General features: G+C 41.6%; 1 protein-coding gene across 1 annotated transcript; it reads left to right on the top strand.

The window, feature by feature from the left end:
- The first annotated feature begins 15,102 nt into the window (after positions 1–15,102).
- Positions 15,103–26,652, top strand: IFRD1 (interferon related developmental regulator 1). Its single transcript, XM_040061865.2, has 12 exons — positions 15,103–15,432; positions 17,170–17,274; positions 18,213–18,294; positions 18,684–18,808; positions 19,101–19,258; positions 20,621–20,671; positions 20,764–20,942; positions 21,044–21,152; positions 23,161–23,295; positions 23,994–24,122; positions 25,092–25,187; positions 25,954–26,652. The coding sequence occupies exons 1-12, from the start codon at positions 15,387–15,389 to the stop codon at positions 26,041–26,043; spliced, it is 1,305 nt and encodes a 434-aa protein (XP_039917799.1). The 5' UTR covers positions 15,103–15,386; the 3' UTR covers positions 26,044–26,652.
- Positions 26,653–26,685: the final 33 nt, after the last annotated feature.

Raw genomic sequence — 26,685 nt, 5'->3', positions numbered from 1 at the left:
GATCCCAAAATATTTTGTTTTGTCTTTTCATATGGAAACCATTCTTAACTCCAGAAACCTGGATGCCATATTGGTAGGCTGCCAGCCAGGGTAAACCAAAGATATTCTGTCCTTGGAGTGGGAAAGATACACGGTTCGCAGAAGCTCTTAGGGAGAAAAAAAAAAAAAAAAAAAAAAAAGTCAGCATCAGGAAGTATCTTGGCCAAGAGGAACTTGGCAGAGCAGAGTTTTAGCTTTGCTGAGGGACTGTGTATGCCCATTGAAACAGTAACATCTGTGGAGGAAGGGCAGAGCACGGGGATACAATGCAGTTTTATGGCAGCACTGCTTAGTCAGGGAAAGGGACTCCAAAGGGAGCTGATGCAGCCAGCTGGCTGGCTGATGAATGGAGTAACGATTGTGGAAGAGATCAAAATGCTATCAAGTGCTCCATCTCTCCCATAATGAATTTCTGAAGCTTGCAGTCAAAGTATATAGGTGTGATGTCAGGAAATATCGAATGGTTTTTTTCATCCTTAAATCATTAAAAATTAATTTGAACTCACAAGCAAACCAAAGCAATGGCAAAACTCTAAAGGATCTGAAATTCAGCATGCATGAAGGGAATACAGAGACAATACTGGGCTTTTGTTCACAAAATAAGGGCAGAAATGCAATGTATTTTCTATTACTATGATGGATTCTCACTGGATTCAGCTGTGCACCTCATGGAGTCGCTCTTTTTGCAAAGTACAGCAAAGCCTTTTTTTTTTTTTTTTTTTTTTTTTCTGTGAAATGTGTTGAGTATGCAGCAAAAACAGCACCTAAAGATATTTATTTGTTTGATTGTTTGTTTCTTTGTTTGTTTGTTTATTGTGCAGGTTACTGAATTTCTTATTTTGCCTTTGCTGAACTCCAGGAGACTTATTAATTTTTCTTGCGTTTACCACAGTTACCAAACAACAGCAATTATAGGGACACTGTCAGGTGATCCGTTCCAGAAGTGTTAATTAAAAACATTTCTAACCTTGCACCTCTCCTTGAACTTTCATGGGTAATTTCCATTGTTAAAGCATTAAGCATTTACCTGCTTAAACCCCCAAATGCTCTCTTTTTCCCTACTCTGAAAGAGGCTTTCAAACAGCAGAGAAATTACTTCAGCAAAACCATAAAATTCATTGCAGAGTCATTATGTCAAATGCCTACCAAAACACAGAGAAATATAATTTTTTCTTATGCTTTCTAATATCCTCGTGGATGTTACATCGGCATTACAACAACGAGCAAGGCAGTTCCAGGGAGCATTGAAATTTCCATCTGGCAATGGTCCTTCTGGTGTGTATTATCTTTTAAGATGCTTTCTTGGCATCTACCAGCTGCCTTCAGGAAAATTTACATGCTATTTTCGTTTGTTTAATTTCTCTTCCCTGCTAATGTGCTTTTGTTATTACCGTGTGGAATTTATTAACTGCGCCAGGAGATGGCAGCAATGGAAACCACTGCCTGCCCTCCATTCAGAAATGATCTCTCGTGCTGAGCAACAACAACAACATGATTATCAACACACATTTAAAATTTGTTTTGAAAAACCAAACAAAGCAGTCTTCACAGTTGTAGACACTGAAAGATATGTGGGGGAAAAAACCCAAACAAACAAAAAAACCCAACCTATGAAATGTGGGAGGAACTATGGGATCCCTTCCCAGGATGTGAAGGTCATTTTTTCACCATGTGAGTTGCAAAGGCCACGGATAGACGTCAATAGATGAAACTGTTGGAAGGCATGACTTTCCCAGGCTACCATGACCAAAGAGGTCTGAAGTAGCTTTAATTCATCTGATCTTTATGGCACAGAAGAGAAAGGTTTTGAGTCCAGAGCAGAAGAGGACTGGGGAGAGTCTGCAAAAATACCATAAAGATCAGAGATGGCATTTGGGGCTGCTGGACTTTCACCCATGTCTCTGATTTGGTGAGAAGAGGCACAGGGAGCAAGCTGCTTTAACTGTTCTCATAAAACAGGTGAAGGGACATGCAGAGCCAGACAGAACATCTACTTAGGAGAAATGAGGGTTTACACAGGCAAATTACCATACATATTTCCCACAGGACACGAGCATTATTAGACCTGTTACAAACTCTGTCAGCAACAGCTGAGAAAAAAAGAATCTTATTTACCCTTCTAAATACAGACCAGTCTTCAGGGCAATACAGCTGCTAAATTTACTGGCATGGATGCCTGTGTTACAGCCAAGATTTATCACACATGATAAATGCAAAACTGTCTCAGCCTCAGTTACAAGCTTTTGTTCCAAGCATATTATTTATTTATTGCCCAAAATTAAGAGCATATGGGAGAAATGAGCTTCCCCACCAGGGGCAATGTTTGTGTGCCGCTGAACAGGAGTAGTGGAGCTGGGGGCTGTGGCAAAGTCCCAGTTCTGCCCTGGTCAGCACAGCTAGGACAACCCTGGGCACGTGTCCCCATAAAGGGTTAGGAGGCAAAGGTTGCTAGTTATGTACTCTCCCAAAAAGGAAGTGGAGGGGTGAGAAAAGACACAGCTCCTTGTCGTGCTTCTTGTCAAATTTGGGGCTGTAAGTTGTCTTGCTGCCTTTGTGACTGAACAGGAGCTCCCGTCCTGGAGAAATATGTGCTTTCATCATGAATGTCTCCTCACAGAAAAGTCTGTAACGTTAAAGCTTTGGCTAATTGCTTGTTTTAATGAGACAGATAACACAATAAATCATGTTTATGGAAATCAATCTGTCCTGCATTGCACTCTTTCCATTAGGGAGAAATCAGTTGTGACTACTGGAAACAAATGATATTCTAAGGTTTTATGGGCCTTGCTTGAGTTAAAAAGTCTAATATTGCCAGGAGGAACACATGGGTTTTGTAACTATAAGCCACTTCAATCATGGTATAGACTTCCAAGCAATTTTGCCTTCTGTAAATTAAAGATCCACAGCCCTCAGAGTGAAGGGAGCTTTATGGCAAAAAAAAATCTCACTTATACTGCCCAGAGATGTCCCCTGTACAACCCAGGTCAGTGATTATTTTGATGTAAAGCAAAACAGTCTAAAAGAAATGCAGATCAAAAGAAGCCTTCTTTAGTTATATAAAAACCCGTAATTATGAGGTTAGCTGATTTTCAGAACAAAAGATCACAACCTCTGGGTTTGTTCATAGTTGAATATACTTTGTGACTAAGAGCACATGAGGAAGATGGACTTTTGCACCTCTAATTGTTCCTGTGGTTAGTTTGTATGAGAAGCACCCTCTCTTAAACACCTCAATTGCAATTATGGCCTATTACTACCTGTGTTAAAAATTTTACAACAAGCTACAGTGAGTATTCATCCTACGTGGGTCTATAATACTCTAATATGTAAATGTGTTTCTCTTCCTTATTTCTAGCTCCTCAGTTGCACCAAAAGGCAACATGATTTATATTTTCAGCATGTTATCCTACTGGTCTTAGGTACTTTTAAAGTAAAAAATGGAAGGGAAGGTACATACAGCATTAGTGGTACGTTGTTGATCTATAGGTTAATGCGTCATTCCTCCAGCTCTAATTATATAACATACAAATAGACTAGAGAGATTTGAAGATATTTTAATAATTATAGGTATAAATATAAATAGAAAAATGCCTTGATACAGGAAAAGGAAAATCTGCCCTCTGAGCAGATTTTTTTAACGCTGACCAAAAAGGTCCTGGAGAGGTGTGGCATCACAGAGAAGCATGGAGGTCCTGGAGAACAGCATCCCGAGGGGCCTGCTCGGGCTTTTTTGTTCCATCGGCTTTGCCCTGCAGGAGGAGGAAAGGAGGAAAGGAGGAAAGGAGGAAAGGAGGAAAGGAGGAAAGGAGGAAAGGAGGCTTGTGAGCTCCTCCCCTCTCCTCGCTTCAGTGTGGGTGCTGGCTGCCTTTATTGGTAGCAACACAGAGCATTTCTGTGAGTCTCCTTTAAAAATGACATGCCCTCTGAAACGCCTGAATTTAGAAGCAGATTTATTATACAGGCTGGAATAGTGATAGGCTCTCACCAGTGTCACCAGGCAAAAGGGAGCTTTCTCTGGATTCAGTAGTGAAATCTAACAACAAAAATAACAACCACCACCAACCAAAAAAAGCCCACGCCAGAAACCCAATAAAAATGACACAAATGGAAAAAAACACGATACCATGACCTTGTCCTGCCTTGTCACTTGATCAGCTTTCATAACCACAACAGTAATCTCTTACAAAATACAATACTGCATTGTACTGTATTCTATCTTGCAATAGCTTATCTTTTCCATGATATCCTTGTTCATACTGTTTCCAGTCCTGACCCCCACTGTCTCTGTCCTAGAAGTAGCAGAGAGACCAGCGGAGGGGAGCTGCTAGATGTCGGGACACCCCTCCCAGGCCTGATCCTGCCCCCGCCACACGTGCAGGCCGACGTCCCGACCCACACGGCCTTAGGCTGGCCCCAGCCCCATGCAGGTGCCTGATGGCTGGGAGCAGGGCTGCCAAAGAGGCAGGCAAGGTCTGAACAGGGCTTTAGTGCTGATCTTTTGGAGATGAGGATTTGGGCCTTAATGACATTACTGGCAGGTGTGATGAGGTGTTAGCATCAGTCTGACTGGTTTAAGGCGCTGACCTCAGGGCAGAGGAATGCTGCCGGCACTACACATTGTGATTACCACCTCAACAAAGCAGCTCACGAGGGAGGCACCACATCTCTGGATATTTCCACTGTGTCTCTGCTACACTATTCACAACACTCTCATCATGGGGCATTTTGAGCCCCCTCAGGGATGGGGGTGCAATCCTTCTATGCTGCTGCCTGCAGGGGCGGCCATCAGAGGTGATGGCATGGAGGCCGCAGGGGAATCTCTGTGTCTGCAGGCATATTGTCTGTTTGAGATGCCACATCCATGTTCCTCAGTGCATGATGAAGGTCCAGCAGGCACTGTGATCAGTATTTTTAACTCTTATATGAGGAAACAAGCTGCTGGAGGTAAAAGATCTCACCCATGTGGAGTCACACATGCAAATACTCAATATGAAACAACTGATGCAGGGACACATATTTTCTTCTCTTTTTTTCCTTTTTTTTTAATTTTTTTTTTTCCTTTTTTTAACAGTGTTTTCTCTTTCTGTTTCTGTCTTAAGATTCTTTTGCTGGGAATAATCAGGAAGACAGCATGTTTTTTACCCAAAGACCTCAAATGAAATTTGGTATTTCTGACAGCAAACGTGCATGTTCAGAAAGTTTCTCTTGGGGATGAATAGTTACACACCACTTCTCATGATAAAATTCTGCTTTTCTTAAGCAACCTGAAAAAATTGCTCACATGCCATAGAAAAACCTTAAAAAGATGGGGACAGCAGATGCCCAACAAGACTAAGAGTTTGTACTTCTGTGTCCTCAGGCCTGAAACATGCTCGAGAGCAGATGAAATTTGTGTGGCAGATAGGCACATCAGTGCAGTGAGTGTGCCAAGCATGGACCCAGACCAAGGTGACAAAGCTGGGACATGCGGCACAGGCAAGTGACGTGGCAAAAATATTGCGGCTTGTCACGTGTCACTGAGTAGCTGGTTGTGAAAGACACTGTTTAAACAAACTGTTGTGTACATTTCCATGTCAGTACCCGTCTGTCCAGATTCTTAATTTTAAAATGCAGCTCTTAAACATATTTGAATGAGTCATTATTTTTGGCCAGCATTGACTGTAACTGGAAAATCTAAACATTATTGGCCTGTACATCCCTTGTGCTCCATAGATTGCACAGCAGTTTTTCATATGGGTTGCATCCTGTTTCTTCTCTGTCTACACCCTCTTTTCTGTTTGCGTCTGAGAGTATTCTTGTTTTGTAGGAAAGAGCTCCCCATCTCCTGCTGGATACATACTTTCCTCCCCTCAGTGCAAAAGCCCTCCTGTATAGTTTCTCTTTGAGCAAATGGTGACTACTTAGCATTGGCAATTCGGTTCCGTTAATTTTGTACATCAGCGCTTGAAATGGCAATGCAGCTTTTGAGTCCTCACCTTTGGGAGGTGGAGCCAGGGCCCACAAAACCCCTTCACACCCATGTCTGCTTATTTATGTCTGCCTGTAATAGGGTGACTGCACAACATGGCATTCAATCATTTACAGAGTATTGAAAGAATTTTACAGACATCCTTGGGCAGGGATTGCCTGATTCTGAGACCAGTCAACCAGAAAGCATTAGTTGGAGTCTCTAGCGTGTCCTGTGCTTCCAACAGCAGTTGGAATAGCTCACATCTGAGAAAGTAAGTTGATGAAATCATTGAGAATACCTGAGTCTTCTCAGTTTAAGTCGAAAGTGTTCAAATAAATCTATGAAAGAGAAGGGGAGCAGGATGAAAGAGAGGAGACTTGTGGCGGCCATTCGGAGGGAAAAGGAGACAAGGGGCACTGAACCACTTGAGGAAGGAGAATTATACCCAGATGCAGGTGGGGTATAAGCCCTGGAGTGAGGGAGGCTGTGGGTCTGACATTTCTAAGTCTGAAGAGATTTTAACCTGCTAGCAGTGCTAACTCTTTCCCGAGGGAAAAGTTCTCAAGAAAGCCACTTCTCACAACAATCTTGGCAAACAACTGTCCTTTCCCAAAACAATCCTTCTCCAGGTGGTGTTTTGCTGTTTCACTAGTTTCACCAATGGAATTAGAGAGGTGTCGCTCCTAGTCACCAATCATGTTAAGTCTGTATTGGAATACCTTATAAAAAGTGGTAAGAATTAGACAATAAAGCCTTCTATACTCTGCCTTCTGAAATACTTGGAGTCTTTCATCTTTCTTTCACGTCCTACAGCGACAGGAGGGTGTGGAGACAGTGAATAGAGAGACGAGAAGGGAGTCATACATCCTGTGGGGAAGAGAAAGGCAGGAATGCAGAAGTATCTGGAATGTGCCAGGATTTTGATCTTGAGGTAACCATAAGGCATACAGCCTGTAACTTCCATGCTTGGACTTTGGTAGAACAAAAACCATGTAGCTATCATCTCTTTTGATACCACAGAAAAAGACCAGGTCCCCCTTCCTTGGAAATGACCTTTGCCAATTCTTTCCCTGTCTTGCTTAATCAGCTCTCTGCAAGCCAGCAGTTGAAACAATCTTTTCCCTCCAACAATGAAACACTCTCATATTTTCAGTTTTTAGTGTAAAGAGGAGCATGAAGTCTGCATATCATTCAGAGTGTAGAGCATGAGCTTTAGCAGGTCTCAGCAGCTTTGGCGTAACTTGCAGTGAGAAATCACCTTTCATATAAGGAGCAATTAAATAATAGTCTTTCAAATAAGCAGTAGTTGCCAATAATGGAATGGAAAAAGAACTGCAATTACATGGTAGATGGTAACAGCCTTATTGTTACATTTCCCTCCATTTCAAGAAAAAGAAATATGATTAAGAAACAATACATTTCAATACTCATTATTTGGGCAGCCTGGTAAATGTATAAGCAACAAGTGAGTGACTATGCAACACAAAAATGAGGACTTCTGACAGGAATTTCTTGCTCTTGAGAGGAAGCAGCCTAATGCTGCCACTAATTACCAGGACACCAGAAACAAGCAGTTGTTGATGGAACTTAAAATTGCCATGTAAATTGGAAGGTGGTGTCTTTTTAAAGGAGGTTTTAAATATTGCCTAGGAAGAATTTATTATGAAGTCCAGGATGACAGAAATAAAGTAAGAATTAATAACCCATGGTAAAAGATCATGGATTTCAGGATTTAAAAAATTTTCAGTTGTCAGCTAGGGTGTTACTGAACTCTACATCATGGGAAGGGAGGAAGGAAATACAATACAAGTTTCAGGCCATTTTGAAATAAACATAATGGCAATCTATTTCAGACAGGGTACTTCCAACTGACAGACAGATGGGAAAGCTATCAATAACACTTAGGAGAATTCATTTGGAATACTGGTCATCTATGTCCAAGAAAGAAGAATTGCCATGGGAACCAGTGCAGAGAAAGACTTCAAGACTGGTCAGGCGACAAAAAACAACAGCACTGAAACCCAGATTCATGCTGCTCAACTTCAGGCACTTCACAAAGGCATATAAAGTAGGAGCACAGTCACAGGGTCTCCTGTAGTCAATGGAGGGAAATGGGCACCTCCAGTCATACAGCCTACCTAAGTTCTGACTTGGCTCCTAAATTAGATAATTTATTTAAATATTCTAACTACAGAGAGAGCATATTGCTCTAGGGAATGTGCATGGCATCCTGAAAAACAGAGGGTCAGAAAGAAACCAGCTGCTCCCAGAAGTGTAAACATCACAGAAGAGGTCAAGGTGAGGCTTAGCAGCAAGACAAACTGATATGTGCTAGGCACAAATAAATTTTTCTGATAAATGGAAGGCTGATCTTTGGAAACAGCTTTCCATATGTAGATGGGGGGAATAAGATACTTGCCTAGAATTAAAGTGCAGCTGAATGTGTTCATTTAAGAGGATATATGATGAACATACCTGAAAGAGCAAACGTTTGGACTGGCAGACACAAAAAGTTCCTAACTCATCTGTTTTGCTATGCTGTTTTATTTGGACTTTTTGCCACTGAACACAAATAGGACTAATCCTTTATACTGGCATAAAAGGACTTCCTGTAAAATTACAAGTGTTTTGAAAAAGAATTACTGGAAGGTGCTGCTGCCTTGTCACTCTCCATCTGTATCAAGGGGAAGGACTGAAAAATCTGTTTCTTGGGACCGGAATTGCTCAAGACCAAAACAAAAAACAGCCACAGCTGAGCAAGTGACCTGCACTTAGCAAACTGAGCAAAATGCTTGCTGCCCAAGGCAAGGAAGGCCAGCTCTCCTTTGTGATGAGCAAATGCATGGCAAGGTGCTGTTGGGAAGGAAAAGAAATGCTATCGCACGCTCCCAGTTGTCACTGGCACAGGTGACATGTGTGGTAGGGTGTACAGCTGACGGCAAGGTAGGCAAGCTAGTGTCTTTCCACTTTGTGGTTGTTGCAGCAATGGAAACTCATTGTCCGGGGACCAACCCCACGTACACGCCTGAAGTGCTTGAAGCATGCAGTTAAAAGTGTCCCAGCAAATACAAACATGGACTATCGATCATAGCTGTGTATTGCCAAAAGGGTGGGAGAGCACTGCCAAGGGCCTGGCAAACAGAGAGAAGAGAACATGGGAATGTAAGAATAGAAGAATTTTGGAAGCAGCATTGGCAGAAATGAGACTGGAGTATTGTCTCCTGCTATTTAATCCTTCCTAATTTTCAGTGGAATGAACCTCTATGCACATTGGCAAAAAATGATGTGGCAGAAACAGAAAAATATCAGATTTTCCTACACTCATATGAGCTAACCAGCTGGGTCAACAGCATTCTAATGCAATAGTAACGTGTGCTTAAAGAAACAAGTCCCCTAATTCTATGCAACCCTGGTATTTTGAAAATAATTTGGAAGGATGAAAGTAATTTTGAATTTTATGTTTGAACCTGAGATTGTGTCTAAAATTTTATTTATTTATTTATTTATTTAATTTAATTTCATTTCAGAATAGCAAAAAGTAGCTGGTTTTCCTGAGTAATTCTTAGCATGAACTTAGTGGCTGATATTAGGAAACACAAAATTTTGCAAGAGACAGAGAACCAAGTGAAGCAAGACACAAACTGACAACGTACAAGGCCTTATGAGGCACGAAATACATAATTTTACAACACAGTTTTACAATAGCAATTACATTCATTATTCAAAGTCATTTGTTTGCTATGGCTTGCCCCAAAAGAAGCAATAAACTAGAGGCAAATATAGAGTCACGTATGGTTTTTTTGTCTAAAAAAATGTGTTAATCCTTATTCCAACAAAATTTTACTAGCTATTGCAAAATGTTTGCAAGGGCTTTATGTTTGTCAGAGTCTTATCTTTCTTTTTCCATGGGGTCAGTTGCTCTGCAATGCTGTTGCTGTTGTGGATAATGTTTGTGGCCAGTTGCTATTGGCATTGACAGTCAAAGTTCAGGCAACCAAATTTAGACATGAAATTAATAATGGTATATGTACCAGAGAGCCTAAGTATGCAGTTTCTGCATGACTTACTAGGAAAAATTCTTACTGAGGTCCAAGAAAGCTTGGCATGAATAAATCATATATGTGGAGTAAAGGATCTGCCTCAGAAAATGAAGGTAAGTATCAGTATAACCTGGATAAAATGAGACAAAATATCTGCAATATGAATGCAGCTGAAACCCCCTGCTGTGGAAAGCCAGGGTAGTGTGCCACTGAGGATGTGCTCAGCTGTATAAATACGCAGTGTTTCATAAAGTCCACAGAAATTGTTAATTTTAAAAGGACTGTAAATTCGAGTGCAATATATATGCTTCTGGCACCATACATATAGTGTGAACGGTACCAAGGCTGTGAAGAGGATTTATCTGTGACCACTAAGCACTTTCCTGATTTACACAGTTATGCCTCTGTCTCAGCAGGCAGGTTTGCTAAATCCATCTGCTCACCATAAATAATTGAACTTCTTCCCTGGCTGCTTTATTTTCCCTTCAAAATGTTCTCTGTGTGTCCATACACACAGGGCTGCTGAAATTAGGGAAAAAGCATGAGCTGGTATTGTGCCACCTTACAGCTTTGGACTTCAGCCATCTATAGACATCATGTGCTTCCCTCAGTGTCTGAAGTTAATCCATCAGCTAAGACCAAAACTCCCTCAGGAACTAATAATAGTGACTGTAGCAGTGAGCCTGCCATCACATTTATTTTATTCTGGACTTGAGGTTCTTGGATGTTCTTGAACCACAACTGGTCAGGCTTCCAAAATACAAGCAAGAAGACAAGAGGTTAATAATGTAAGAAATCTGAAAAGACCTCCGATATGGATGGTGTGTAGTTTTTAGCACAGTTTAATACTCCTGAAATGTGTCAGGAACTGCTTATCCCTCCAGTATGTGTTCCAGCATTCAAAGGGAAAAAAACCTGCAGCTCTTGGCTACTGCTGCCCATTAAAAAATCATGTCACTTGCAATTCCTATCTCAGAAACAAGAGGAGTTCAGTGAGAACTGATCAGATAAGTCTCACACATACATCTGGAAGTACATGTATTCGTCTGAGCACCTTCCCAGTGAAGACCTTTCCTTTCTAAGTCTTACTTTTTTCTCCCAGGACACAAAACTGGGCGCCCCACCTATGCAAGGGAAATGAATGAGTTTCGTCTACCTGCAAAGTCAAGTCAGTCCCCAAGCAAGCATTCCACTGTAGCAACTGTAGCCAGAATTGAGGGGGCTGTGGCTGTAATTTATCATAGGCAATTTATTTTCAGCAGTGTGAGTACATGTCAGTGCTGACAGCATTTGTTGCATTAAGTGTTCTAGAGAGAGGACCATGGCACTGCTTGGAGGCACACACTCTGAAGGCCTGTCAGTGCTGGTAGGTCATTAAAAACACAGGCATTTTGCAATATTTGTTCAGGGAATGCCTTAGCATGGCTGATTTTCTAGGTTTGGATGAGCTTGGGATCCTCTTCTGGGTTCAAAGACAGTCATGGCTTAAGGACCAGTAGAAAGGAAAAAGAAAATCCAAAGAACTTGGTATGCCAAAATAACAGGAGCATTGTGTCTAAAGAGAAAGAAAATACGCTCATATGAATCAAGGATCCATACGATTCCCTCAATTCTGACTTCTTTACAACATCTAACAGCGTACAGAGAGTATGCCTGGCCATGCCTCCAGTTGGTCATAAATTATGATGGTTTACATGTCTTTAAAATAAACTCTGGCACACAAATACTAAGCCACATAAACTGAGTCAGTCACATATGTATGTCCCTCAGCTGGGGTGAAGTTCTTAATTAGACCTTTTCTTGTGGCCTTAGTCAGCATTAAGCTGCATGTGCTCAAAGGCAGCTCGGCCGCGGTGCAGCTGAGTGACCTTGGATTAGAGTGCTGCATGAAAAAGAGCTATAAGAATTGAGGGCCACCTACTTTACTCAAGAGCTGTGCCTACATTGAAGGACTCTCCTTAGTCCTTGCCTCAGCTAAGTTATGGGTATGGCTGTGCCTGGCCACACACACTGATCCAGACCCTCACCTAACTGAGATCATCTTGGATCCTTCCCATCACTGTGGGCTCGTCTAATGATGACCAGACTGGTGGCTGCTTGGTCCTGGTTATTGTCACTGAGCCTGATTCTGACCCTGACTCACTGGCTTGGCTTCTCTGGCTGGGCCTCAGATCTCCTTGTCACTGTGTTTACTGGGATGTCCCTGGTGATCTGTACTCTTGGCTGAACTTCTAGCCACCATCAGAACTGATTTGCTATTCTTGTTTGGGTGCTGTGGTAATTGCTAGTGAAGCCACTGTCATGCACGCCCTCCCCTATCAGCTTGCCTTGCTACTCCATAAAACTTTTCTCCAAAGGGTGTCACCTCTCACCTACCACTGCTATCATTGGTGCCACTGGGACTGTGACACTCCTGACATCAGTAGTTCCAGCACAAGCCAGACAATAGGAACACGGATTGCCGACACCATGTGATTCTCCTTTTAGCCAAAGATTTTTGTTAGAAAGCTGCCTTGAGCCAGCCTATTGGCACCATGCGTTCCTGCCAATAGGATAAATCAGGAGAGTGGGCAAGAAGTCAGCAATCAAGACAAAGAGTCTGTTCTGTCACTGACGGAAAAACTAAGCAGTGATACACAACTCCTCTTGTGTGACCTCACTTAACTGTTGGTCAAATAACCAGAGAATCTCAGTAACCTGGAGACATGTTTCAAAAGCCCAAGTAAAATGCAAAGTGATCACAAACCCAAAGTGGTCACAAACCCAAAGGAGTCACAAGTTCTTTGTTTTTGTCAGCTTTTGTATTTTATTCTCGTTGTCTAAGTCTGGCAACAGCATTTCACATTTTTGGTGCTGATTTTCTCACCTCATGTGCAGCATTCTCCCATCTCCCTCTCCAGGGTACTAGCTCCACCTCTCCTGGCAGGACCATCTTCAAGTATACAAGGGCTACAACAGTTAATTCTTCCAACCCCACCATGAGGTACCACTGGTGTTGCACCTGAACTGCCACAGAGATATGCATAGTTTAGCACATTATTCAGACTGTCACACCTGCAAGGATTTCAGCATGAAACCAAATCCTTGCTGGCAGCCTCAGACAGCAGTTGTGGGACACTGCTATAAGCTGAAAGCAGAAATTTCAATTCCGTTGAGGCCAGTCTGCCTGCATCCCAAAATCAATCTGTATATTATGAGGGTGAACACACAGGAAATAGTCAGGACACGGCTGCTCTCACTCAAGCGGTGTTGGCATCTCGCAGCTCAAATACTCCCATCATACAAGTTTGCTTGGCTCCTATAGGGTGTTGGAGTGTGTCCAGTGCAGCTCCCTTGTTGTAATAATATCTTGTGTACCCAAGGGTAGTTTTGCCTTTTGCATTTAATTGCCACTCCTTTGCCAACTTACCTGGAAGGCTGTCCTTTGCTCTAACATTTCATCCTGAAGGAGAAAAACTAGTGCCCTTGAGACATTTATGAGTTGTCCTGTGTAGATGCAGTACATACTGACTTCTGTCTCTTCTCTGCTCTTCTTAAACAGGATTCTAAAAGATCTGGCTAAACCTTTTCAGAAATTTGAACCCCCCATGCCCAGGGAATCGTTCACCAGGAGTCTTACGCTGTGCAGCAATGGAAAATATTGGGCACAGGTACAGCCAGCTCCCATTTTCTAGAAATAGACACTTCTAGCATTTCCCAACCCAGCATGCACAAATGCGTCACTAACCCCTTTGTTTTTCATGTGGCATGTATAGAGAGTATTGTTATGGAAGTTTACCTTTCTGGAAGTCAGTGTAAATGCATTTTGTACACAACAGAATTCAAACAGCGTAATCACGATTGTGTCTTATGTAACCTTTCAGCATGTTCTGCAAAACTGCCTTCCCTTCTTCAAACACTGCAGTTCTGATACGGCCTGTCAGTGAACATTCACAAACATTCAGAGCTCAGGAACATAAACCAATCTCTGCTCAGTGGACAGGAAAGCTACTATATTTTTATTAATTTATTTAGTTATTTAACATTTAGCAGAGAACATTAAAAAATTAGATTTTGATTAAAAAACAAATAAGTCTCTAAATTGGAAGATACAATTGCTAAAAATCATTTCTGCATTGGAAGAAAATCTTCTATGAAGTAGTAAGGCATCTATCCTTCATATCTGTTTTTAAGTGACAAGGTACTCCATGGTTTTGGGTTCCTCGGTACAACAAAGACAAGGAGCTACTGGAGAGGGTCCAGTGGAGGCCTAGAAAGATCATTTGGGGTCTGGAGCTTCTCTTTTATCAGGAGAGACTGGAAGCTGGGCCTGTTTAGTCTAGAGAACATTGCAAGGGGATCATATTAATAATGCATGTAAGTATCTGAAAGGTGGGTGCCATGAGGATGGTGCCAGACTCCAGTGGTGCCCAGTGACTGGATGAGCAGAGCCCATACATTAAGACAAGAAGTTCCCCCTCAACACAGGGAAGAACTCTACAGTGTCAGAGCACTGAACAGGCTGCCCAGGGAGATTGTGGATTCTCCACTCAGGGGACATTCAAACCGCACCCGGACACGCTCCTGTGCCACCCGCCGCCTTGGCAGGGGGGTTGGACTGGATGATCACCAGGTCCCTTCCAAACCAAAGCGTCACATGATTTTCGTGAACCTTTCCGGCATCCCCCGCCTACACGGCGAGCGCTGCCGGCGACGGCCCCGCACACCCACAGCGCTGCACAGGGCCCAGCCGGGCTCGCCCTCCCCACTGCCAGCCGCGCACACGGCGCCGCGCCGGAAGCGGAGCCCCGCCGGGCACGCGGGGGCCGCTCAGTCCCCCGCCCCTCGCGGCCTCAGACGCCCCCAGCACCGCCCCTCGGCTGGCGCCGGGGCCCGCCGCTCCCGGCGTGCACCGCGGCGCGACGCGCGAGGCGCCGCTGACGTCCCAGAGCCGCCACTGGGCAGCGGCGAGCGCGTCACGAGCTCGCGTTGCTGAGTCAGCGGCCCACCGTCGCGACGCCCGGCCATTGGCTGCAGCGGCGCCGGGCCCCGCCCCCGCAGCCCGGTGGGGCTATAAAAGCGGCTCAGGCGCCCCCTCCGCGCCTTTAGCCCCGGGTGTCTGAGAGGAGAAAGATGCATCGACTCCGCTCACGGGCCTCCACGGGGATTTCTGCCTTTGCCGCCGGTTCGTCCTCCGCCTGCTCTCGCCAATCACCTCCGCTGCCCCGGCCCGAGAAGTCAGCCTCGCAGAGGCGTTGGAGTAAAAAGCGCTCCTGCTCTTCCATCGGCTGATTGTCGCTGATTCCCGGGCGGGGGGGAGCAGAGAGACCGAGACCCGGAGAGGGGCCGCGGGAGCCGAGCCAAGCGCCGCTGCGACCATGCCCAAGCCTAAGAAGCGGGGGAGCAACCACCAGCGCGGAGCCGGTGAGTGCGGCCGGGCCGGCGGGTGGGGGCGCGGAGTCTAGGCGGCGTTTCCCGTGGCCGGGAGAGGGCCGCCCTGTCGGGCGGTGCCCCGCCTCCCCGCGAGCGGTGGGTGAGCAGCAGGACGGGCGGGCGCGGCCGTGGGGCTCTCGCCGGCCGGGCCGGGGCCGGGCGGGTGACAGGAGACGTCCCTGAAACCGCCACCTCACGCCGCCGCGCGCATGCGCCGGGGGCCGGCGGGCGCGGCCGCGCTGGCGCCGCCGGCGGCGGCGGGAGCACCCCCGGGCAGCGGCGGCTCGGACGGCCCGGCCGCGGATCCGCCTGCTGCACCGCCGCCAGCTGCTGTGCCTGTGTGTCACCGAGTCGTGCTCCGAAAAAAACCCCCTTAAAACCCGAGTCGTGTCTTAAAAAAAAAAAAACAACACCTTATTCTTAGCCTAAAATAGGGTATTGTTTTATAAGCGGTCTTCATGCAAATGCGAGAACGTGCGTGTCTGAGGTGCTGATGCTTGGGGTAGAACAGAGGTTTTCTGGAGTGGTGAGAAATTGCACTTTAGGCTAACATAGCTGTGTGCAGCGTCGGTTTCTAATACCAATGTTCAGGAATTGAGCAATTTATAGGGTTCTTCTGCAACTTCTCTTATTTTAGTTTGTAAAGGGTTTGCAGTCGTTCATGACATTTCTGTTCAATTCCTCTTTGATAGCAGCAGCAAGAAGGTGGCCATGTGAGAGCTATGAGCTTCCGAGTTTGTTCGCTCACGCATTGGCTGGTAGGAGTTTTTTGGGTTATGGTTAATGATACAAGTGGATACAGCACAAAGCACCAAAACTTCCGGAGTGTGACTAACTTCACTGGAAAGCACTTGGACACTGATCCAACTGGAAGCTGATTCTGCCTAGATAAAAATAGTTTTCTGGTAGACTTGGTAGTCAGGGAGCCTGCCTGAAGCTGGTTAGCCCTGTGTGCAACCTTCTAAATAATTTAGAAAAAAATAGCTGAAAGAACAGATCTCAGGGTTCTGTAAATGATGATTTGAGAAGTATTGGAGAAATAACAGATATGAAAAGGGAGGTGTGAACACTGGTAAAAATACTACTTCTCTTCAAAAATTCAGAAGCTGTTGCACCAAGGCCTCTTGGTCCTGAGAGGAAAAACTTCTATACCCTATTGAAACATTTGATGGTCTGGCTTGTCCTTTTAATTCAGTAGTAAAAGAGTTGGACATTGTTGATGCTGCACATACTACACTTAATCCCATAAATCCTGCATTGAACTGGGTTATATATGTTTGCCTAAAGGTTTAACTTACACTGTCTTGAAGTTCCTCAAAATTAAAAAATAAAGACTATATGGCAGATTTTTTAGGTAGCTCATTCTAACAGTTAAATGAACATAGACCAATTTTTAAAGCATAGAAATGGAAAACGGCATTAACATGAAGTTGATTGTAGAAAGGTCCTAAAATTGCAGTAGGGATTCAGTCAATATCTAGAGTAGGAATTGGACCAATACTAGGTGGGCCCCTCCTCACTGTTGACAAATGATCTTCCAGAACAGAGCCAGCTAAGCCTTTAAAGTAAGTGGGAGTAAAGGAACCAACAGAGGATGGAAATGTTCTTTCTGTGTTTGGGTCAGGGAGAGTGAATCTGCTCTGGGAGGGTTCAGTTCTACTTTTGGTGCTCAGATCTTCCTTTTCCATGTGAAAAATGATGGAACTATTGTATTCATCTTTCCTTAAGGTGGTCAGACCAGAAACGTGCAGCCTTTTAGTGATGAAGATGCTTCAATTGAAACTATGAGCCACTGCAGTGGCTTCAGTGATCCTGCTAGCTTCACTGAGGATGGTAAATTCTTTTATTTATATCTATTAATCTTTTAAAAACAAAAAACCTGAGCTGATTTAGTAGTTTTAAATAGTAGACTGTAAGTGATACTGATGAAATAATGACATTACACTAATACTGATGGTTAATCCAGTGGCTATTGTTTTTGTTTGGTAAAGACTATACTCCAGGTCTCATGAGCCTTGTGAAACTACCACGCTCTTTTTTGTTAGAATAGAATATACGTGTAGAGAGCGGATATAGAGACAATAAGAATTTTAAGGTGAATTATAAGACATGAATTTTCATGGTAGTTGAAGTAGTAAGAAGGGCAGGAGTGTGTAAGATGGGAAGAGTCACATTTGCTTGTTTTGAGCTAGATTTGTGCTTTATGTCCTTTGCCATCTTTTCTACCTGGTCTGCTCTATTGTGATTTTGTTGAGAGGAGAAGACCAGAAAGCCTGCTACAGGGGGATAAGCAGGGAGTCATCTCTGGTTACGTGCTGCTCTTAACTGAGCTCCTGTTGCAGAGGTGTCTGATGTCATATAGGGCAGGCTGCTTTGACTCACTGCATCAGCTGTGACCATCTCACTGTCCTCCAGGGATAGAAGTAGTGGACTGGATGAAAACGTGTTGTTAACAGGATTGGCTGATGGTCATCAGATGGAGAAGATTTATGTAAGACCTGATTCACACCCTCATTCATTCTTGGCACGTGTGAAAAGCAGATCTATAAACAGCCCAAATGTATCAGTAGGACAGTTTTTATAGAAGTATTTTAGGGCGCAGTCTGTTGTAGTGGGTTAAACACCATTATGCTGCTGTGATACTGAACAATTCTGTAGCTGTTGGCTATGTTAAGCTGCTTTCTTATTAGTGTAAAAAACTTTGTGTTGGAACAACTGTGTCTGCTAATGAAATGTGTATCAGTAGGACTAAATTATTTCTTCTGGATTAGGGCCTGAAGTTGATGAAGAAGCTACTCAAGAAGACTTGGAATACAAGTTGAAGGGATTTATTGATCTTACGTTGGACAAGAGGTATCATCTGCTTTCTCTGATTTAATTAGGAAAATACACATCAAATATGTTTTTATACTTACTGACATTTTTACTCTGGGGAGGACTTCTGGATCTAAAAAACCCTTTTTCTTTCTACCAATTTTTTAGAATGAGATTGACTTTCCTTTCTTAATATATTGAAGTAGGGTGACTTTCTTTCCAGCCTGCAGTATTACCGTGAACTTCATCTCCAAACAAAATTTTGCTGTCCTTGAGTAAGGAGGCAACTCAGAGCATTTCATTTCTTTGTGGTACTTCTGTGGATTACTCTACTGTTGGGTGCAGACAAATAACAACCACCGTAAAACAAAGGTGGAAATTAAGCTGATATGTGCTGATTTCAGGAGGTCTTCCTTCTCTCTTAACAGTGCAAAGACAAGACAAGCAGCCCTTGAAAGCCTGAAAAGTGCATTTTCTTCTAAAATACTATATGAATTTATCATGGAGAGGAGAATGACGCTAACTGATAGCATTGAGCGCTGCATAAAGAAAGGTAATAAACATACATGCTATTAGGAAGCAGTAATCCCTGTGAAACAGCACATTGTTTAAAGGAAATTAAGATTGTGAATGTTCTCTAGTACTTTACAGAGTGCTTAATAATTTAGGTAACATTACTTTTTAAATTTAGGTGTCACATTTTAACTGTCCTAGGAAATTAACTGAAATGATCTTCTATCTCTTGGTTTCTGAATTTCCACTCACATGCTTTCAGACTATTATTTTTAAAAGATTAAAAGAGGAAAGCAGTGCAAAAGGAGTAACATCACTGTGTTAATCCCTAGGTAAGAGCGATGAACAGTGTGCTGCTGCTGGACTGGCGTGTCTTCTGTGTGTGCAGATGGGGTCAGGAATTGAAAGCGAGGAGATTTTTAAGACCCTTGGTCCAGTTCTAAAGAAGATTGTCTGTGATGGAACAGCCAGTATCCAAGCCAGACAAGCTGTAAGTACGAGGTGTTTATTTGCCAGGCAGGGACAGAGGGCTGCTTTTGCCCAGCTTGTTGTGTAATCCAGAACTAAAGGTTACCACACTAGTGTGTACTCTGAATGTTGACATATGCCTTGGATGATGCGTAGCAGTTTTCACTGGCTGAAAAAGATCCACCTGAAGGACGAACATGATTCTCTTCTTCAGCTTTTATATATACTGCTTTGTGAAGTGTCTGAACTCACTGTATTGCAGCTTCCTCACTGAAGTTCTGGGGGCTGATGTTGGGGTCCTAGAAAACATTTTCCCACTTTCCACTGAGTGATATATCCTTCTTGTATTAATTTTTTTTATTCTTGAAATTTAATTTTATTCTTAAATAACAGAGGACTGTTACTTAAGCATTTGCATTTATTTATGGTAAAATCACATATAGCACATCTGGAAACTACATAAACAATACAGCCATATTACCAAAGGTATTTTTAAGTTGCTTTTGCCCAGTCATCTCATCTATACATCAGTGGTATGTTTGAAATAGTGAGAGAAGATTGTCCAAAGCTCTTGCCAGAAGTTTTACTTTTTCTTAAATTTAAGAACACTTTTAACTAATATTCTCCAACTTCCCTTTACCATAATGTAGTTGGCTACTCCTGTTTGGGTCAAGCTATGGCACAACAGATACTGTCAGCTGCAAAAAGGAGCTAGTATTAGTTCAACAGCAGTTATTTCTACAGACAAACAAAAGCTATTAAAGTTTGTCTGTTCAAACGTAGTTTGGAGTCCTGTGTGGTTGGTGCAAACATCACTTTCAAATATTTTTTCCCTTACTCTTTGTAAGAGAAATTGGACCAGAATATGGGGCGTAGGGAACATATCTGGAGGAGAAGCTGGAAAATTCCAGGAAAAGGCTTTTCAAGGGCGGAGTTGTCATGCTATTTAGTTGTAAATTGTTTAGCTTCCCCTTCTGTGGTTAGAAGGGGAAAATATTCCCACAGCTGTAAATAAATATAATATTTTTATCAGCATAATTTCTCCTTGTAAATCCTAGTGAGTTTTAAAGTCAGTGGGTGAAAAGAATGCAATTTGTAGTTTCTTCAAGGGCTTTTTAAGTTATTTTAAAATAATAATACATGAGAAGTGAAGGCTTGTGAGTAGCAAATGCTGTAAAATTATCCTGAGAGTAGTTGGGAATTGGGAGCTAAGTATTACAAGGAAGCTGAATTAAACAGGATTGGAGACTTCTAGACTCTCAGGGTTTTTATCTCAAGTTTCTGTTACTCTAGATGTTAAATTTCAAAGGTCCCGAGTTTGAAAGTTTTGTCATCTGTAACATTATTGTCAAATACTGACACTTTTTTTTTCTTTTGTGTCTAGTGTGCAACCTGCTTAGGGATTTGCTGTTTCATTGTGACTGATGACATTACGGTGAGGATGATTGATACCTTTCAAATGTAGTAAACTGACCAGGTGAAAATGTGACTCCTAAACCACTTCCATTATATTTTTCCCTTGTACAGGAACTGTACTCTACTATGGAATGCCTGGAAAACATCTTCATGAAGGCCTATCAGCGAGATAGAGACACTAATGGTGTATCAAGTACCCATAATACTGTGCTTCACGTCAGTGCTCTCTTAGCATGGACACTGTTGTTGACCATTTGTCCAATGAACGAAGTGAAGAAGAAAATTGAAATGTGAGTATCTTTCTTGGAAAGCACAGTTTGTAATGACTTTAAATGCAATGAAACAGTGTCAGTAAAATTTAGATCTTAATGGAATATGACTTACTCCTTAGGCACTTGAATAAGCTTCCAAGTTTGCTGTCTTGTGATGATCTCAACATGAGAATAGCTGCTGGAGAAACGCTAGCGCTTCTGTTTGAACTGGCACGTGAAACAGATGCTGTAAGTGGATGTCAGCAGTTAAACCGTCTTTCATCAGGACATTGATGAGACAAATTACTTAACCTGTGTTGCACAGCACCCCAGATCTCAACAAATAGCAAATAATTCCATGGTTTATGTTCTTTCTAGGGAATTTCTAGCCTCAGTCTAAGTGGGTTTAGCAATAATTCACAGCTATTATTTTTTACACTTAATTTCTATATTGCAAAACCAGACTAGTATAACAAAATGCATCAAATACTACTTAATAGCAACTAGAGGTATTGAATGCAAGATTTTAAATCTAAATCCAACACCTGCTTTTAAAGTAGAATAAAAAAGATACCTCTGGAGAGATTCCAGGATGAAACAGTATTGTTTATTGCAGTGGGAACATTCATCAGATGCTTATGTGGACAAGTTTGAGTCATTCACAACCTGCACAATTCTCTCACAGACAAAAATCTATCATCAGGTAGAAAACATGTTGACTTCAAGTATTGTTTTTTCAGTATTCTTACCTGGGTAATTTGAGAAGAATTACTCGTATTGCATGATGGTTTCACAGCATTTGACTATAATCAGTTAAGAACTAGGCAATCATTTTAAGGGAGGGATTTTTAAAGAACTGGCACAAATTTTGCACAGATATCAGTAGTACTACATTTGGTGAGATTTCTTGGAGTTTTCTTTTGAATTCGATTAGGTGCAAGCTGCTCAATGTTAACTTGGACACAGCTAAAGTTGTCTTTACATTCTTTAATATGCCTTATTAATTTTCAGACTTTTTTCTTGACAGCACGGAAGGAAACAGCCTCCCTCTGCTTGCGCATGGCACAGTTTGGGAGAATCTCCTGAAGGGCTCCCAACTCAATCAAGGCTGCTGCGCTTTGCCAGAATGCTGTCTAAAGTGAAAGGATAACTCCACTTGAGTCAGGAATCATGACACACTAGCACAGCATAGTCTGAAAAAACATTAAGGCTTCTGTATAAATGCAAACAGTGTGGATTTGAGTCTCTTGGCTATGGAAGTTAAGTTTGAAAGGAAGAAAATTAATGGAAACCACAACTTGATCCTTTATTTGGTCAAGCTGACTGCAAGTAATTAAAATCTTAAAATGTATTAACAAATGAGGCTGTATTCACTGTAATGTCTTCTGTTCAATTCAGGAAATGCCCCTTTAATCATGACAGATTATTCTCACTGAATCCTTAACAATCAGTGCAGATTAAAAGTACTTGATGTATTTGCCTTTGACCAGTTCCTTTCAGAAAGCATGCAGTAGGCTCATGCTATTCAGGTGACATGACAAAACATTCAGATTTTAAAAAACCCACAAACCACAAAAACTTGTTTTTACGTAAGTTTGCATACATTCTTACTCGTCCAGGTGAACTACTGCCAAATTATTAAATGCAGTGGAAAAAATATTTATATATACGTAAAGCACATGTTAATTAATATCATGAATAACACTAAGCTATTTATTACAGTTTACTTAAAGTGTTTTGTTAAACATTAAAAAAAAAATACAGCATGCTTCCTAATTTCCCATTCCATACAAGACTTGCAGCTAAATATTCTGTACTGTCAGTCTAATGGTGTCTCATGGTTTGCCTCCATCAGTATGAACTCTGTGCAAACAACTTAAAAGTGCCCTGAGCTTGTTGGCTGGAGTAGTTCAGCAGATCTGTGAAACAGTTTGAGTCCCTTGGAATTATGGAGTAGAACAGATTGGCAAGTGTATATGCACACTGACAGAGCTGAACGGTTCACATGGCTGACCAAAATACACTTAGTTAGTGCCCTTCCTGGTAAACTGGGTGCTATGGCTTTGTTCTTGCTGGTTTCAGTGCTGCAAATGGAACTGCAGAAGTGTTCTATGTCTTTTTAAATAAAATGAGAGGTTGTAGAGATCTACGTGCCCAAAATTAAAAGAGGTCTGTTTTATTATTTGTGAGGAAAGAGGTTAAGGCCATAAAATAAAATCTAAAAAAAACCCTAAAAAAATATTTTTTTGTAACCTAGGATTTCTTTTATGAAGATATGGACCTTCTAACAGAGAAACTAAGAGCTCTGGCTACTGATGGAAACAAGCACCGAGCCAAAGTGGATAAAAGAAAGCAGCGATCTGTCTTCAGAGACGTTCTACGGGCTGTTGAGGTGATTCTTTTGTCTTAATTATAATCTAGACCTTCAAAATACATAGTGTACAATTCAGTGAAAACAATTTATTATTAAACAGAATTACTGTTTCAGTGGAAGATACAGGAAAAAGCTATTTTAAGTGAGACTTCATAGTCTGATCACATATGTGGAATAGAATTGCTTTTTTTAGGAATGTTAAACAAAGGTACTGGGAATAGTCAAACATTGTGGAAGCTAAGGAGAAGGCTTGGCATAAATTGAAGTTACCTTTAAGATTCTGCCTGTAGAATGATCTGAGTCACCTATTAGCATTTGTAACATTCCATTATCCCAAATGTAGCTAGCTACTCATACCTCTACGGCAGAGACTAAACAAAGCTTACAGGCTGACTTAAAAGGTGACTTCTGCATTCAGAACTTGTTTTCCTGGAGATAAGTCCAGTTCTTGAACTAATTTTAAAATTGAGAGTTTGTTTTTTAAAAAGCTTTCTAATCATGAAGAACATCAGCTTCAAGTTCTACATGAGATTTAGGTGTGCATCTGCTTTATGAAAAAGTACAGTCTTTAGCATATGTATAGTATGTAGTATGGAAGGTTTTGGCATACCAAATTTATCAGTGAAAATATAGTTTACCGAGATGTATAAAATTCCTAGTGCAAAAGACTGTTTAAATTAAAATGATAAATGGCTTTTCCTTTGATTTTTGTATAGGAGCGTGACTTTCCTACAGAGATGGTGAAGTTTGGACCTGAGCGCATGTATATTGACTGCTGGGTTAAAAAACAAACTTACGAGACGTTCAAGGAGATTCTGGGGTCGGGGATGCAATATCATTTGCAGGTAAGCTGCTCTTTGACACTCCCTCCCTGTCTGGTTTCTTTGGTATAATTTAGTCTGAGTTACAAAATCCTGAGCAGAACTTAGTGAAGTGATGAGCTTTGCATTTGAGATGTTAAAAGACAGCACTTAAAATATTAATTACTCTGAGCTACAGCCGTCTGGGTGTAAGCTGCTTCTGAGTTGTAGCCTGGGTGTGCTAGCTTAGTAATCAGCTTCTCCAAGAAGTAGGAAATGTAAGCTGAATATCTTTTTAGCTTCAGGGTTTTTTTCTGAATCTTTTTTCTCTCTTCTAGCAGAGTGGTATAGTTGTCTGACTACTATAAAGCTGTATGCCTCCACCCTTCCTGTTCAAGCCTGTAAAAGAAAGGCAAAGTGTTAGTCAAAAATAATGAAGACAACTTGCACCCAATGATGAAAGCATTCCAGAAGAGAAGGCATAAATCTTTATCTCCTTTCTGGGAACTGCTTGTTTATTAGTCATCTGTTCACATGTGTAAACAGAAGCTGGAGCTGTAGCTTAGGAATATATGCTCTCAAATTGCTGTGATTGTCATGGGGTGAAAATCTTCAGTCCTGTGTTAATTGAATTTCTGTGTGACTGGGTGAGCTCAGGCATGTAGCAGGTTTTTCAGTTTTTTCAAGTACTGTTACAGATATTTTAAAGCTGGTGTGTTGTGAAACTGTACAGGTCTCTTCTGCTGCCTGATTTTTCTGTAAAACAGAACAGTCTCATTTGCTGGGACAAAAATGGCAAAGGAGGCAGGAAGAGCTGTCTGTCTTCTCAAGGAAGCAGATCTTGCTTTTATTAGCCTTATTCTGGTTAAAGGAGGAAGTGTTCTTTACTTAATTGCAAAATTGGACACAAATCTTGGTATTTCTTACTGGAATACTTGATATTTTACAGTAGTCAACCTTAGAGGCTTGATAATTAGAGGGGAAACTGATCATTTGGTGTGTTTCTCATTTTAGTCAAATGACTTTCTTCGGAATGTGTTTGAGCTTGGTCCACCAGTAATGCTGGATGCTGCAACTCTTAAAACAATGAAGATATCCCGTTTTGAAAGGGTAGGTTATTGCACCTTATTGAATTTTCTTTACTTCCTACTCTAATTACTCCTGCACTTCAGAAACTGTCATTGTTACGCTTGTCACTGTAGTTCTAAGAGTGCTCCTCATATTGTCCGGAATCAAACCCAGCCTTACTTGTATGTATCTGTGATCTCTTAGAATTTCCACTAGGCATGTGTCTGCTTCTGTATTTTTTCCAAGGGGTCTGGAGGTTGATGTGATTGCTGATAGGTACTAGATTCATGCTTCACACATGTGAAACTTGGTCTCTTCTGAGATAACACGGTTTTGGGGAGGGACCTACTGGAAACAATGGAAACAGTATCTTTATAAAGCCAGTATCCCAAACTCTGCAGTGTGAAATGGGCTCTGGGAGGTTGACCTTGTTCTGTTGATTGTGAATGCATTAATCTGGCATATAATTTGGGGAATGGTGCTATCGCGTTTAATCTGGGGGTAAACATATCCTATGTGGTATCTGTTTGACGTTCAAGATTGTCTGGCTTCCAGAACTGCTCATAGTTCAGCCTTTCTTATACAGGCCAAGTTTCTTTTATCTGTCTGTGTATATGTATATATATACACACTGTAATTAGCCTTTGGTGCAAAGATAGCATACTACAAATTTCAGAAGGCCTAATCTTGAAGTTTACTTCAAAGATTAATAAAAGGATATTTTCATCTATTTTGTTACATGAAAAAATGCTGAAGGGCATAAGCCTTATGACAATGTGTAATTATTTTTTCTTTTTTTATTTTGTAGCACTTGTACAACTCTGCAGCATTCAAGGCTCGGACAAAGGCTAGAAGTAAATGTCGTGATAAAAGAGCAGATGTGGGGGAGTTTTTTTAATTCCCTTTTCAGTGGGGTTCAGTATTCATAATTCAAATTAATTTGTAACGTTTGAATGTATTTTCTAACTTCTGTAGTCAGTTTGCAGTTGTGCACTGGTTTGTTACATGTAATGTAAATACAATGCATGTTGTTGCTTAGTTGCATATACATTGTATATAGGCTGGCATAACATTTGGTACAGGGATACATTATAATACTATACATTAGCCCCCCACTAGCTCCAAAGGTTGATTATGTTGTAACTGATCTATTAAATGGGGTGGATAACTGTAGTCAAATACTGTGTGTCAGATTCGATTCTTTATAAAAAGGTTAGATAATTCATTGCCAAGTGTTCTGGTAAGAATGTGCTAATACGAAAAGATGACCATGTTTGTGTGTAATTATTTTAGTAACTTTTTAAAACTCCAGTGGTAGATGGATGAGAAATTCCTATGTAAGTATAACTTTATTCTGACAAGGGACTATGAAGTTCAGTAACTTCCACTGACAGTCAAGTACTGGATGACAAATACTTGCCTCCATGTAAAATAAAAGCAAGATTCTTGTGAAATTCTGAAATTGAATATTTAAATTTTTTTTAATAAAAATGTTAGAACATAATAATGTGTTATGTAATAAAGACACTAAAACCTACAT

Source organism: Hirundo rustica, chromosome 4, assembly GCF_015227805.2.
Source record: "Hirundo rustica isolate bHirRus1 chromosome 4, bHirRus1.pri.v3, whole genome shotgun sequence".
Classification (NCBI taxonomy): domain Eukaryota; kingdom Metazoa; phylum Chordata; class Aves; order Passeriformes; family Hirundinidae; genus Hirundo; species Hirundo rustica.
Note: the sequence above shows the minus strand (reverse complement) of the source record. Positions and strands in the feature narration are given on the sequence as shown.

Coding starts and splice junctions, on each gene's coding strand:
- IFRD1 (XM_040061865.2), top strand. CDS start 15,387: ATGCCCAAGCCTAAGAAGCGGGGGAGCAACCACCAGCGCGGAGCCG. Junction 17,275..18,212: donor TGCTAGCTTCACTGAGGATG/GTAAATTCTTTT, acceptor CTTCTGGATTAG/GGCCTGAAGTTGATGAAGAA. Junction 18,809..19,100: donor TGAGCGCTGCATAAAGAAAG/GTAATAAACATA, acceptor GTTAATCCCTAG/GTAAGAGCGATGAACAGTGT.